The sequence below is a fragment of the Falco biarmicus genome, chromosome 4 (assembly GCF_023638135.1).
Source record: "Falco biarmicus isolate bFalBia1 chromosome 4, bFalBia1.pri, whole genome shotgun sequence".
In the NCBI taxonomy this organism is placed as follows: domain Eukaryota; kingdom Metazoa; phylum Chordata; class Aves; order Falconiformes; family Falconidae; genus Falco; species Falco biarmicus.
Genome location: NC_079291.1, coordinates 17,682,164 through 17,694,526, shown reverse-complemented (window position 1 = coordinate 17,694,526; position 12,363 = coordinate 17,682,164). Strand labels below are relative to the sequence as shown.

The 12,363-nt window shown below is 39.5% G+C and overlaps 1 protein-coding gene across 3 annotated transcripts in view; it reads left to right on the top strand.

Moving 5' to 3' along the window:
• The window catches only part of TRANK1 (tetratricopeptide repeat and ankyrin repeat containing 1), a 65,767-nt gene that overhangs the window by 31,532 nt on the left and 21,872 nt on the right, over positions 1 to 12,363 (top strand). For all 3 annotated transcript variants that reach the window (XM_056334909.1, XM_056334908.1, XM_056334910.1), the window contains 7 exons: positions 25 to 163; positions 739 to 870; positions 2,836 to 3,003; positions 5,727 to 5,885; positions 6,265 to 6,516; positions 7,380 to 7,556; positions 9,112 to 11,982. In XM_056334909.1, the coding sequence (XP_056190884.1) occupies positions 25 to 163; positions 739 to 870; positions 2,836 to 3,003; positions 5,727 to 5,885; positions 6,265 to 6,516; positions 7,380 to 7,556; positions 9,112 to 11,982 (3,898 nt within the window). The remainder of the gene's footprint in view (positions 1 to 24; positions 164 to 738; positions 871 to 2,835; positions 3,004 to 5,726; positions 5,886 to 6,264; positions 6,517 to 7,379; positions 7,557 to 9,111; positions 11,983 to 12,363) is intronic.

Below are 12,363 nucleotides of genomic sequence, written 5' to 3'. Positions count from 1 at the left end.
TGTAATTGTTCTCTTTGTTATCAGACTTCTGAGTTGTATGGGTGCGGTGAGAAGATGCAAGAAGTAGCAGAGTTAGTCAAGTGGCTAATTTCCATCGGGGCGAAAGCTGAAACCATTGGAGTGTATCTGCTTCATGCTGTTATCAGGCTGTGTATCAAAGCGAGTGAGTGACATCTGTAGCTAAAATAAAACAATGGTGGCCTTCATCAGAGAACTGACAGCTAGAGCTTTTAAATTTTTTATTTAAAAAGCTAATGAGATCAGATCATCTAGGTGTATATAACCTGGCATGTGCCAATAAGGCACTATTTTTGAAAATGTTCTAAGCATTCTCTGTGCCTGATAGTAGTACAAGCATGATATGGCGGTTCTCTTCTGTGGTTTGAAGCAGAAGGGTGATTGGTATGGGTCTTTGATAATGTGAATATATTAGCTTTGACAAAAATACAGTATTTCTTCCTGCCACCTTGGTGTGGAGCAACAGTTTCTGTATGTGCTAAAGAGCCGTGAGGTTCACACTTTATGCAAGTCAGCAAGAATGTAGCATCATGTCTCCCACAATGCAGCTGGCTCTTACCATCATTTCGTTCACGTATTTCTTCCCTAGCATACTCCCTGTCTTTGAGAAAAGGTTTCATATAGTTGCATCTTGGCAATCTATAGGGGAAAAACCAGGATCTGTTTCTGTTGTATCTCTCTTTACCATTTATAACAAGTGGGTTTTCTTAATCATTTCAGGAAAGAACCATCTCTTCAGGTGGTTACTGACTCAGAGGCCAGACTTGAAGGATAAGATCAACCAGCAAGACAGAGATGGATGCAACCTCCTGCATATTGTGGCATCTTCCACTGAATATTCCCAGAAACGCAGTAAATATAGTTATTTTGTGTGTGGTGTTTTGTTTTCATATGGAAAAATGAATAATGGAAGAACATTTCAGAGCCCGGTGTTTACTATTTCGTTCTAAGGAAGAAAATGAGAAAGTCCTTTTATCTAAATGTAGACTTTGTAATGGTAACTAATATTTAAACTTTCCAACAATTCCCTTTTAAAATTTTATACCTGATTTGTGACCATTTGATTTGCTCTTTGGTTTGACTGATTATGATTTTCCCACAAGTGTGCTGCAGTTTTTTGAATCCTAGAAGTTTCATTTTGAAGTCTGATGTGCCCTTAAGATCGTATTAGACCACCTGGGGACCTATCCTTTTCTTTTCAATAGATGAAGATTTGAAACCTCTGTAGCAGTTTATCTTGTCAGAGGAGACAAATGAAATGCTTTCCTTCACATTTTCCGTGGGAATCCTTTTATGTTAATGTAGCCTGGCTTTTTTTTCTTGTATTTTTTCCTCTGCCCACCAGGTGGCAACAGGAAATAAGCATCTATGCCGAGGTAACACCAGACTTCTAGGCCGTGAAATGTGATGATATTCTGGCGGTTCTCCTTATTAGCATGAATGACATGTGCGCAACCTATACTAAATAATTTCAGTTTATGGGAAGGTGTAACATGTCTCTTGCAGCAGTTCCATCTGTTGCTAAATGACGTCTGGATTTCCAGAAGATACCGTATATATATTTATTTATTTATAATTACATTTATATAGGGTATATATATTATATAAAGTATATATTTTAATATGTACTTACTAAAGATTATTTGTATATTACATATTATAGAGCGAGCATATAGTTGTATATCTTTATTACAGTTTAATTCTTTATATTTATATAGTGTATATTATCTAGAGAATATATTTATAAATATAAAAATAAACCCTACCACCTATCTGTTAACAAAAAATAATCCCTAAAATAGCTTGAACAGTAAGGCTTAGACAAACAAAGCAAGACATTTGTGTTAGCCTGCATCATTTTTTCCTCATCTAGGCTTTGCCTTTGGGACGTGCAGTAACAGAGGCTGTGTGCTGTGGTGGTGTGCCTAGGGGACGTGTGGTGGTCTAACACTTACTTGCTCACAGTCACTCGGTCTTCTCCTGTGTGACTTGGTGATTTGGTGCTCCTGCGCCCTTCCAGCTGTTCCAAGAGCATGGCTTATAGCAAATATGTCTCTTTGAGGCACGAGGAGTACAGGCAGCTGCTTGCAGGGCTGTGAAGTTTCCCCTGGTAGTGCCGTGTGACACACTAAGAAATGAGCATGTCATCTTCCAGAATATTAGATACTGTGTCAAGGCTTTAAATCACCATTATATTTTTTGTGTTTATGTGTAATCTGTAATACTTGTGAAATGCTATAGAGGATCGTAGTATCTGTTGAAATTAGTGGTACTGTTGGTCAAATTAGACATCTTTGTTATAAGGCTTATTACCAAGACAATGATGTGTTTTATGCTACATAGAAAGAAGAAACTCAGTGCCCAGCTGTGTATATTCATGCATGAGTATGTGATATATTCTGGTTTATTGGGTCACCTTCCAAACAGTAGCAAAATCCATTGTTTTGCTTTTTCTTTATGTACAGAGTAGTTTGCCTAGAGCCTGGAGAACAGGGTTGGGGCATAAGGGAGGAGGTGAATTCTACATGCTGCCTCTGGCCAGTGAGATGCTCATGAGGCATCCAGTCACTTTGTGTTTCTGTGCTGCTGTTTCCCAATTACTAGTAATGAAGACAGAAGACGGAGTTTTAATTTTTTTTAAGGGGTTTCTTTTGGGGAAAGATGCCTAACAATGCCTCATTCTTATGACATTGGGAAAACATAGATTTTTGGGGGTTTTTACAAAATTATGCTAGAAATTGGGCCAGGCAAAACCCCTGAAAAATGAGATTTTTTTCTCATATTTTTCCTCTAATGTTTATTACTGTAATGTTTTAGGCCAAACAGAAGATGTGATCATGCTCCTGAATTTTGGGGTTGATCCCACTGTTCCAGATGGACGGTCAAGATATGTCATAGATATGTTGAAAAAGAACAAAAACTTTGATGCTGTAAAAGCAGTCAGTGATCACATTGAGAGACATACTTCTTCTGAGAAAGAGACAGGTACTACGTGGACTGTGTGTTTTTCCTGTTTTAGAATTATATCCTTTAGGTACAAAACTGTTTTATTTGTAATTGGTAGTAGTAGGTGGCTTTTAGGTAACTTTTCCTATGAGTTGTCACCCTGATCTCCTGTCAGTCAGTGATGAATGTTTTGTTCTTGCCTGAAGGTGACTGCTGTGCAACAGATGTTCTTAGTATATCATGCAATAAGTAACTACAAGTTGTTCTGTTACTGTAAGCCACTGTTTTTCCCCCCCTCATCCTTAACTTGAGACTCCCCTTGCAATAGAAACTGCTTCTTTTTGGTGCTTCTTCAGTTTTGATCTTTTACCTTCACTTTATTTTTGGGAAAATGAAACATTTTGTTGAAATATTGGTGGCATATTTAAAATGCTTTTAATAACAAAAAATACTGGCAAAAAAAGAGAAATTCTGAAATGATGAAAATGTAAGTGAAAAGTTGCCAGTATTTTTAAAAAACAAAATAACATTTTAGTAAGAGCTCTTTGTTCACAAAGTTTTAGCCATCTTTGTTGGGCTATGTCAGTGATACGCAGCTAAAACTCCTGTATTACTTGGAAAATTTTAACTTCTGCACACGGTAAAGGAAGAGAGTAGCAGAGCAGACTGTCAAACTAAAACTACAAGAGTCTCTTATAACCAAAACAGGGGAGTTAAAATTTAATTACAAATTTGAAGTATGGGGAAACTTTGAAGTGCATTTTAAAAATTATTAATGATATTTCTAGGCAGTTTGCAAAGGACCTGTGTTAACATGAAATTTCATGAACAGGGATAATAAACTGTTGCCAGTCTGCTTTTTTATAATAGTCTGTCAGTTCTGAAAAGGATTCTGACATGTATGGTTTTTTATAATTTTCTGCTCTGGAAATTAACGTATCAGGTGCAATTGCCCACATAATGGGAATTTCCTCTTCCACACCAATAAAAGAGAATGAGAAAACAATACAAATTTTACAATACCACCCCAGTGTGACAGTATTGAGTCTGGCTAACCCTTACATAGTTTCCTGTCTGCCCTAACAAATGGAGCATGCCTGAGCTGCCTGTACTGTAGTATGGTCAGAGAGATGCTAGCTGGGGCACGAGGTGGGAAGCTGTATACCCTCAGGACTAGAGGGTCCCTGCAGGATGCACCTTATAGGCAGCATTGGCACTACAGCTTGGTTGTTACTTAAATCCCAGTTTTTAAAGAGACTGTAGTGGGCCACAAGACATGTCCAGCAGAGGATCCAGTCGTAGGAGGCCATTCAGAGAAGCTCTTGTGAGTATCCACTTGAGAACTGACAGATTGGCTGGGAGGCAAGACGCTTCTGCAGGACTTTGAGGTTCAGAAACTGAGGAGGTATATCCTGCAGCTGATCTTTTCAAGCCGTGGTTTAGACTGCTGTTTAAAAATAGGTCCCGAGCATGGACATTGTTCATCTTGAAAGCGTTTCTTCAGTACAGTCTTTCTGAGATGGCTTGGTGCCTAATCTGCTTGTTTTCGTTGGCACTAACCAGGCAGGACTTTTAAGGTAACACCTCGATCAGGAGTATTACTGTATTAACCCAAAGCATACCTTTTCAAACCAGAACTTGCTTATGTCATGCAAATCTCAAAGCACAGATGGAGCAAAAGGTTGCACAGGCAGATCAAATTTGGCAAAACCCAAAGTTTTTAGGCTACATCTCTATTTGCGTGTGTGTATTGCATAGAAGTTTACCAGAAAGCACTTGGTTTCATTGCATTTGCATCTTACGGCTCCTGGCAAGCAGATTCCCAGTTTCTTTTTCTTTACTGTAGGGATCTCTGCTCTGGTGAAGGTCTTAGCCCAGTGGCTCTCAGTTATGAGGTTATCACCAGTACCCCTGTGGTGGTAATTGCTTTGGTTGGTGTTCCAGGTAGCTCAGCCTGTCTTTTGTGGTCTTTATTTATTGGCAATGCACAGGCCACAAGACTTTTTTAGGCTTCGTGCAAAGTGAAGGGTTGTAGAATAAGCCACTGCTTTACAGGTAACAGTCTGAGGTTAGTCCTTGCTGCTAAAAAGATGACCAACCTTGTCTGTCTCTTTGTCCTAAGAGGTAAAGCTGCTGTTTTGTTTGGTCTTTGATGTACCCGAATTCCTCAAAGCTTTTAGGAAAGTCAGGCCAAGTCTTTCAGTTTTTATTTAAGGGCATTTATTGGGTCACAATTTAAAATCTCTCATTGCCCATTACCTAAGTATCTGTTAAACTTGTAGGTATCGTTTTGGTGTGGTAGGGGTTTTTTTGTTTGTTTTGTTTCTTCCTTTTAAAAGGACATATTATTTCATGGCTGTATTTCTTAAACGACACTGAGGAAGCAGACAAGCTCAGCACGTCTGATTAAAACTGTATACTGAAAAGAAACATGACTGCTTTTAGTCATCTCTAAAAATTCTAAACAATGATACCACTGTGAGGCAGCAGTGTCCTGCCTGCATGCAGACCAATTTGTGAACTACTACAGGTTTCAACCTAGTGTATTATGGTAAAGTGTGTTTGATGAGTGTGTCAAATACCCTTTGGGATACGAAATCCATCACAGGACTGGCTTTTGCAGTAAGTTTCAGCCATCTGATTTTAACCTGCCACTACACATTTCTTAAGAGTCCTGAAATGTAACATATTACAGCCTACAGTCCTGCCCTGAAAACATGACAGCAAGGATCGGGATTTTCAGCTTCTGTAATGTTTTGCAGGGAGGAATGAAAGCAGAGCTGTAGCTGGTACGGATTCTCTCCTGGATGTTCTTGAACAGTTTGTCCAGTTCTACAGGTTTGAAAATGGAGCACATCATAAAAATGTATTGAAGGAAGATGCAGTTAAGCGATTTCTGAAACAGCTGTCTTCTCTGAAAGGTACAGCGAGTTCTTATTTCTCCCCTTCACAAAACCTAATTGCTGTGAAAAATGTGTTTGATGCTAACATACAGTTCTTGCTCTTTTATCCTTCCTTCTCTTCCTTGTTTCTGCAATGTATATTACTGGAACAACATACTTATTTTTACTGTTGTGTTTTGCACTTAGAACTGCCAGAATCTGCACAAAAATTCAGTATGATGAATCAAACGGTTCAAACTTACTTGGCTGTCAGTATAAGGATGGGAAGATGCAAGTGTTGCATTTTGCTGTTCTGTACTTTGAATTTAATGAGTTCATTATTCTGAAATCAGTTCACAGTGAGATGGATTTTATTATGTGACTTTGAGTGAGTTACGTTGTCTTGACTGTCTTGCAGAAATCCCTGAAGGGGTGGTTTGCAACATCTCCCATGCCTGTGCTAACAGCTTCATAAAACAGTTGCTGGAGAAGCAAATGTGGCATAAAGTTTTGCTGCTGCTAACAGGGAAGGCCAGTGGGGAAGAGCCATCAGGTGGAGGACTCTTCAAAAACTGCAGTCTTTCAGATGTTGACATTTGCAACATTATCCAACGGTGTGACAGATCGGATGAGCAAGTGCACCTCATAAGATGCTTGATTGAACGAGGAGGTGAAAAATTCTGCAATATTCATGTGTTATAAAAGATCCAGTATTTTACTTGGCATGGTTGGAGCAACATAGTTTCAGAAATACCAGTGCTTGTTTTTTGTGGCTCTGTATAAGTGCAGGAGCTTGTTGGAATGCAGTCCATTGGCTGCATCTGCTGTGTGCGACATGGGGAAGCTAGTAAGGCTACATGGGATGGAAGATGTTTTTCAAATGAAATCTGGCTGTCAGGTTGGTAAAAGGTCAAAGGCCAAAGATTATTGTTGCTCCTTTGCTTGTAGTTTCTTTGGTTTTTAATTTCTCTGTCTGCAGCCACAGTATTATCCTGACAGAAACTATAAGCCACGGTCTTTGGGTTCAGTCTGTTGTTGTGTTACAAGTAATTGACAACTTCAGTGGTTTCAAAGGCATGACCAGATGTCTGTCTCTTTTTAGCTAGTGTAGACGTAATTTCTTTTCTTTAGCATGAGGTTTATTCCTAGAATTACTCTGGCATTTTTCATTTCATCTTATAACTTGCTGTTAGCTATGAATTATGGGCACACAGTCCTGTTGCAGCCTTGTGAATGCAAGGAGGCTTCTTTTGGTCAGTGACTGACTGACTTGAAGAAGATAGACCTGGCTTTTCTGTCTTCCTATCGCAACGGGAAGACTGGTTGCTTAGCTTAATGGGAGGTAAGAGGAGATTCTGAAGATTGTCTTAGAAACTCTTTTAATGGATACATGTAAAAAGCGGTCAAAAAAAAAAAAAAAAAAGTCCCCTGCACAGCAATCAGCATCTACCTTCATCTGTTTAGAACTTTCTGTAGTTTGCAGATCTGGCATATCTGGTTTAACCCTTGATATTTTTGTGTCCTTTACACCAGCTCTGCCAGATGGGATTGGAACCAACTCTGAGATACCACTGCAAATATGCCTCAAAAAGAGTTATTTTGAACTAGTGTATTTGCTGCTGAGCAAAGGTGCAGATCCTCGGAATGTTTCCATTGCACAAGGAGATACTCCCTTGCATGCTGCTGTTTCCATCTGTTTAAATAATAGAGGTAAGGCTTGTGTGTGCCCGGGGCTAGGGGACACAGCTCTGTCAGATGTCCACCATTTGTTTTCACAGCAGCTGTTGAAAACATCCCTGTTTCTTACCTGTGCAGCCCACTACCCCTTCTGCTGCTGTTCACTGATGCGATAGCAGAGGCAGCAGGTCAGGATGTCTGACTGTGTCTCAGCCTCTAAAGTCTGCAAGCCAGAGCATATACCCCAGTCTTCCAGTCTTTGAGTTGATGTGTTCTGCTCTCTGGTTGCAGCGGCTGGGACTATAAGGAAGGTTAATGGTAGCTCAGGTGACCAGGAGGAATCAAGTACCTGTAGTGTCTCCGTCAGTTACTGTTTTGTGAATATATTCTTATTTAATCAAGCTGATTCAGAAAGGAAGGCTCCTCTCTGAAGCCCTGTAATATGTGTACTAGGTGGGAATAAAGTAAATGGGAAGGATCTAGGAAGAAACAAAGGTAAAGGCAGAGCAACAGCAGCGGACTTTGAAGGAAATCCTACATCTGAAATCTGTTTCCCAGTTTTTGTTCAGTCATAAATCGAGCAAAGTTTTGTTCAGAGGAGGAGTGAGTGAGAGGACTGTAGGCCTTACATAAAAATGTAAGAAATAAAGATAAACTATCAAGTTAAACCCCACAGTAAGGTTTGATTTTAAACTAAGAAAGAATGCATTTTTGAGTTGAAGGATAAATAATGAATTTATTAATTTTTAAAGCACAAACATTTCACTTGATAGCTTTAGAGAGATTAACAACATAGATACTACCAGTTGTAATTTTTTAATCAAAAGATTAAGAAGTCTAATGACAATATCTTCTCTTAAGTATTTTTCGCTGTGTAAATTTTTTGAGGTGGAATTTCTTTACGATTATTTTGATGTGTCACTATTTTACAGTTAGGAAGGAAATGTTTCACATATATTATGTGATTTAAATCCACATATATGATGTGGATTAAATCCAGAAAACTGTAGAATATCTCTTTTCTTTTTTTTTTTTTTACCCCAGGGAGGTATTGGACTGATATTAATTTGTAGGAAGTTGCTATAGGGACTTCAGATGTCAGAAAATAATGAGGATTTGCCACAGGTTATTTTAGTAAACCAAAGTTATCTTCAGCACATTACTTCTCGGTGGCATAGTAAAGCGAACCAAATGACCCCAGAGCAGTACCCAGAAGCTGATGCTTGCCCAGATGACCAGTCATGACCCTCCCTTGTGTAGCAGTCAGGACTGATGTTGGAAGATGAACTAATCTGTCTGTATCCAGAGGTTAAAAAAACAAAGGAATTGACTGACACTACAGGAACAATTGCAGCACTAGAGATTTCTAAAGCTTTGCTGCTGTTGTGTTATTTTCCTTGAATATTAGAAAAGCTCAGTTTTAAGCCATTTCAAATAAGCATGTTTGTAAAACATGAAATGTAGATTATTTTTTTCTTTTGAAAGCAAATTTCATTTAATAGCTGCAGAAAAAAAAGTATTAAAAATTTTTGGCCTACAAAGCAGCCTTGTAAAGCAAGTTAAATTTTGTTTGTTTTCTTGCTTTCAGATGGCACCGGTTTAGACATCTTGAACTATCTACTTGATCTCTTTGCTTCAAGACCTTCTGACTTTCCGTATCTTAATCCAAACATACAAGATGAGAACGGAAATACAGTGATGCATGTTGTTTTTCAGAGAGGATTTTCAAAACAGGCTAAGAGAGTAATGGAGTCATTGGCAAAATTTGATGTTAATTTTAATATAAAAAACAAATTAGGAAGAGATGTGAGACATAGAATTAAAAAAAATGACCCACTGCTGCTTGCCTGGAATAATGCTGCACTGGAGAAAAAGAAGTACCGGCAGGATACCGCAGGGCAGTCAGTTAAAACATCTAAGCCCATTCCAGCCTCTGAGATTTCACAGCCAAAGAGCACAGGGCGTTCTTCATCTGGGTCCTCATTAAAGGCACCATCTGGCAACGCAGCGCATAATGATTTAAAAACCCCACGTTCTGTAAAGACAAAAAAAGATCAGTTGGCAAAGCAGGAGACAGAAAGAACAAATAGCCCCTTAACACTGCAGGAGAGTCTACTGCAGGCAATCACAGCTTTAATTCAGCAATTGAAATTGAGTGACACCCTGAGAAAGGATCATCCTCTGGTACAAAAGCCATCTTCGGCCCAGACTAATTTGGAAGTGGGAAAAAGCGAGTCCTCACAACCTTGTGGAAGCGTAGCTTATCCTGAAGGAGAAGGGGATAACTGGGAGAAAACGAAGGGAGAAGGGGAATTTAATATGGCCCTGCCTAATAGAGAGAAGGAAGAACCAGAGGAAGAGAAAGGCAAGATTCTGGATATTGAGGCATATGTGCAGGAGTTTGATAACATGACCTGGGAAATAGAGTGCACTCCTGAAATGCTGAAGACGTTGAGCAGCAAAGCTGTACCTCATTATCTCAAAACTAAAACTATAATGACAATTAAGCAGCTTGGCAATGGGGAATGGACTAGGGGCCTTTGGAAGCCACTGAAACACTTGAAAGCTGATATCCAGCTGTATGAAGCCAAATTGGACAAAGGTGCAAGAATGCTATGGGAACTTGCAATTGACTTTTCTCCTCGTTGCAGCGAGAGTGCGGAAAAGATCATGGAGACAGAACAGACAGAAAGTCTTCCAGAAAAATCAGGTAGAGTTTACACGGAAATAATCAGAATTTGGGCCATTGTTCTCGATCACTGCAAGCTGAACCGTGTCTTGGATAATATATGTATTTCCTACAATCGTGGTTTATCCTGCATCTTGAGGAAAAAGCTCAAGGGCATAAACGAAGGTCATCAGAACCACAACCAGAAGCGTGTTCCACGTTGTTATGTTGAAGACCCAGAGGCAGAAAAATCAAAAAAAACTACCATACCTGAGTATTTCCCCCCAGCCAGTGCAGCAGAATTGGAATTCAATATAATGAAATTTCACAGCTTCAGTACTAACATGGCGCTTAACATTATAAATGATGTACATTCTTCTGTTGAATACCCTTTCCGAGTTGGGGAATTGGAGTACGCAGTAATTGATCTCAATCCAAAGCCCATGGAACCAATCATTTTAATTGGGCGAAGTGGGACAGGAAAGACAACTTGCTGCTTGTATAGGCTTTGGAAGAAATTCTATTCGTACTGGGAAAAATCTACCTCAGCAAATGGTCCTCTGCTGGAGAGGCAAACGTGGCAGCAAAGACAGTGCAGTGAGGCTGAAAAAGCTAGGTTAGGGAATGAAGAGAGTGAACTGAAACAAGACAGTGATGATTCGAGCGAGGAGCAGGTGAGTGACGAGCAAGACCAGGACAGCGAGGATGAAAAGGTTCCTGTGGGCACAGCTGGTGCGGAAATGAATTCATGTGATGACTGTGAAGAAGACCAAATGTGTAGCGCAGAAGCATCAAACAGGTTGGAGCACCTGCACCAGATCTTTGTGACAAAAAATCCTGTCTTGTGCCAAGAAGTTCAGAAGAATTTCATTGAACTTAGCAAATCTTCCAAGGTGACCAGTCACTTCAAGCCTCTGGAGCCAAATGTCCACAAGCTACAAGATATTAAAGATGAAAATTTTCCATTGTTTGTCACCTCCAAGCAGTTGTTGCTGTTACTGGATGCATCCATACCTGACCCATTTTTTCCAAGAAATGAAGATGGAAGCCTTAAAAGAATCATTGTGGGCTGGAGTCCTCAAGAGGACATAGTTGTACCAAATTGGCAAGATGAGGATGAAGAAGGTAACACTGAAGCAGAACATAGTGATGATGAAGGAGATGCAGATGCATACTCTAGGGAAAGTGATCCTCGGACTTTTGTGACTTACGATGTATTTGCAAATGAAATATGGCCAAAAATGATAAAAGGTAAAAGCTTGTACAATCCAGCACTGGTTTGGAAAGAAATAAAATCGTTTCTAAAAGGCTCTTTTGAGGCACTGAGTTGCTTTGGAGGTAAACTTACTGAGGAGCAGTACAAAAAGTTAGGCCGAAAGAGATCACCAAACTTCACAGAAGACAGGAGTGAAATCTATCACCTCTTTTGTCTTTATCAGCAGATACGGTCACAGAGAGGTTACTTTGATGAAGAAGATTTGCTCTATAACTTATCTCAAAGACTCTCAAAGCTCAGGGAGCTGCCATGGTCCATCCATGAGTTCTATGGTGATGAGATACAGGATTTCACCCAAGCTGAGCTAGCACTGTTAATGAAATGCATCAATGACCCGAATGCCATGTTTCTAACTGGTGACACTGCCCAGAGCATAATGAAAGGAGTTGCTTTTCGTTTCAGTGATCTGAGGTCACTGTTTCATTACGCGAGCAAGAACTCCATGAACAAGAAGCAGCGTGTTAGAAAACCAAGAAGAATATATCAGCTGTACCAGAACTACAGGTCCCATTCAGGTAGAGTAACAAATCTATTTATGATATGAGCCTGTGCTCTTCAGATGTTACTAATGGTCTAAGTTTTCTACTGGTCAATTTGAAGCATCTTTAAGTGACCTGTCCTTTTAAGAGATCAGATGGCCAGCTTTTTCTGACATGCAAATTCTGTATTTTGTCAACAGGAAAACCAAGAATGAATGTTTTTAAAAATTATCATTTTTTTTGAACACTCGTGCTTATTGCATGTTTTGACTGTATTTGTTTGAAGGAAAATTTTAACAAATAATCACATCTATTTCTGTTGTCCCATCCCAAGTCACTAGACTTTGCAGCATTGGTGTGCGGCTTCTGCTTTTCTTACATGTTTCTCACCTTCATTTTGTGAGAATGCTGCTAACC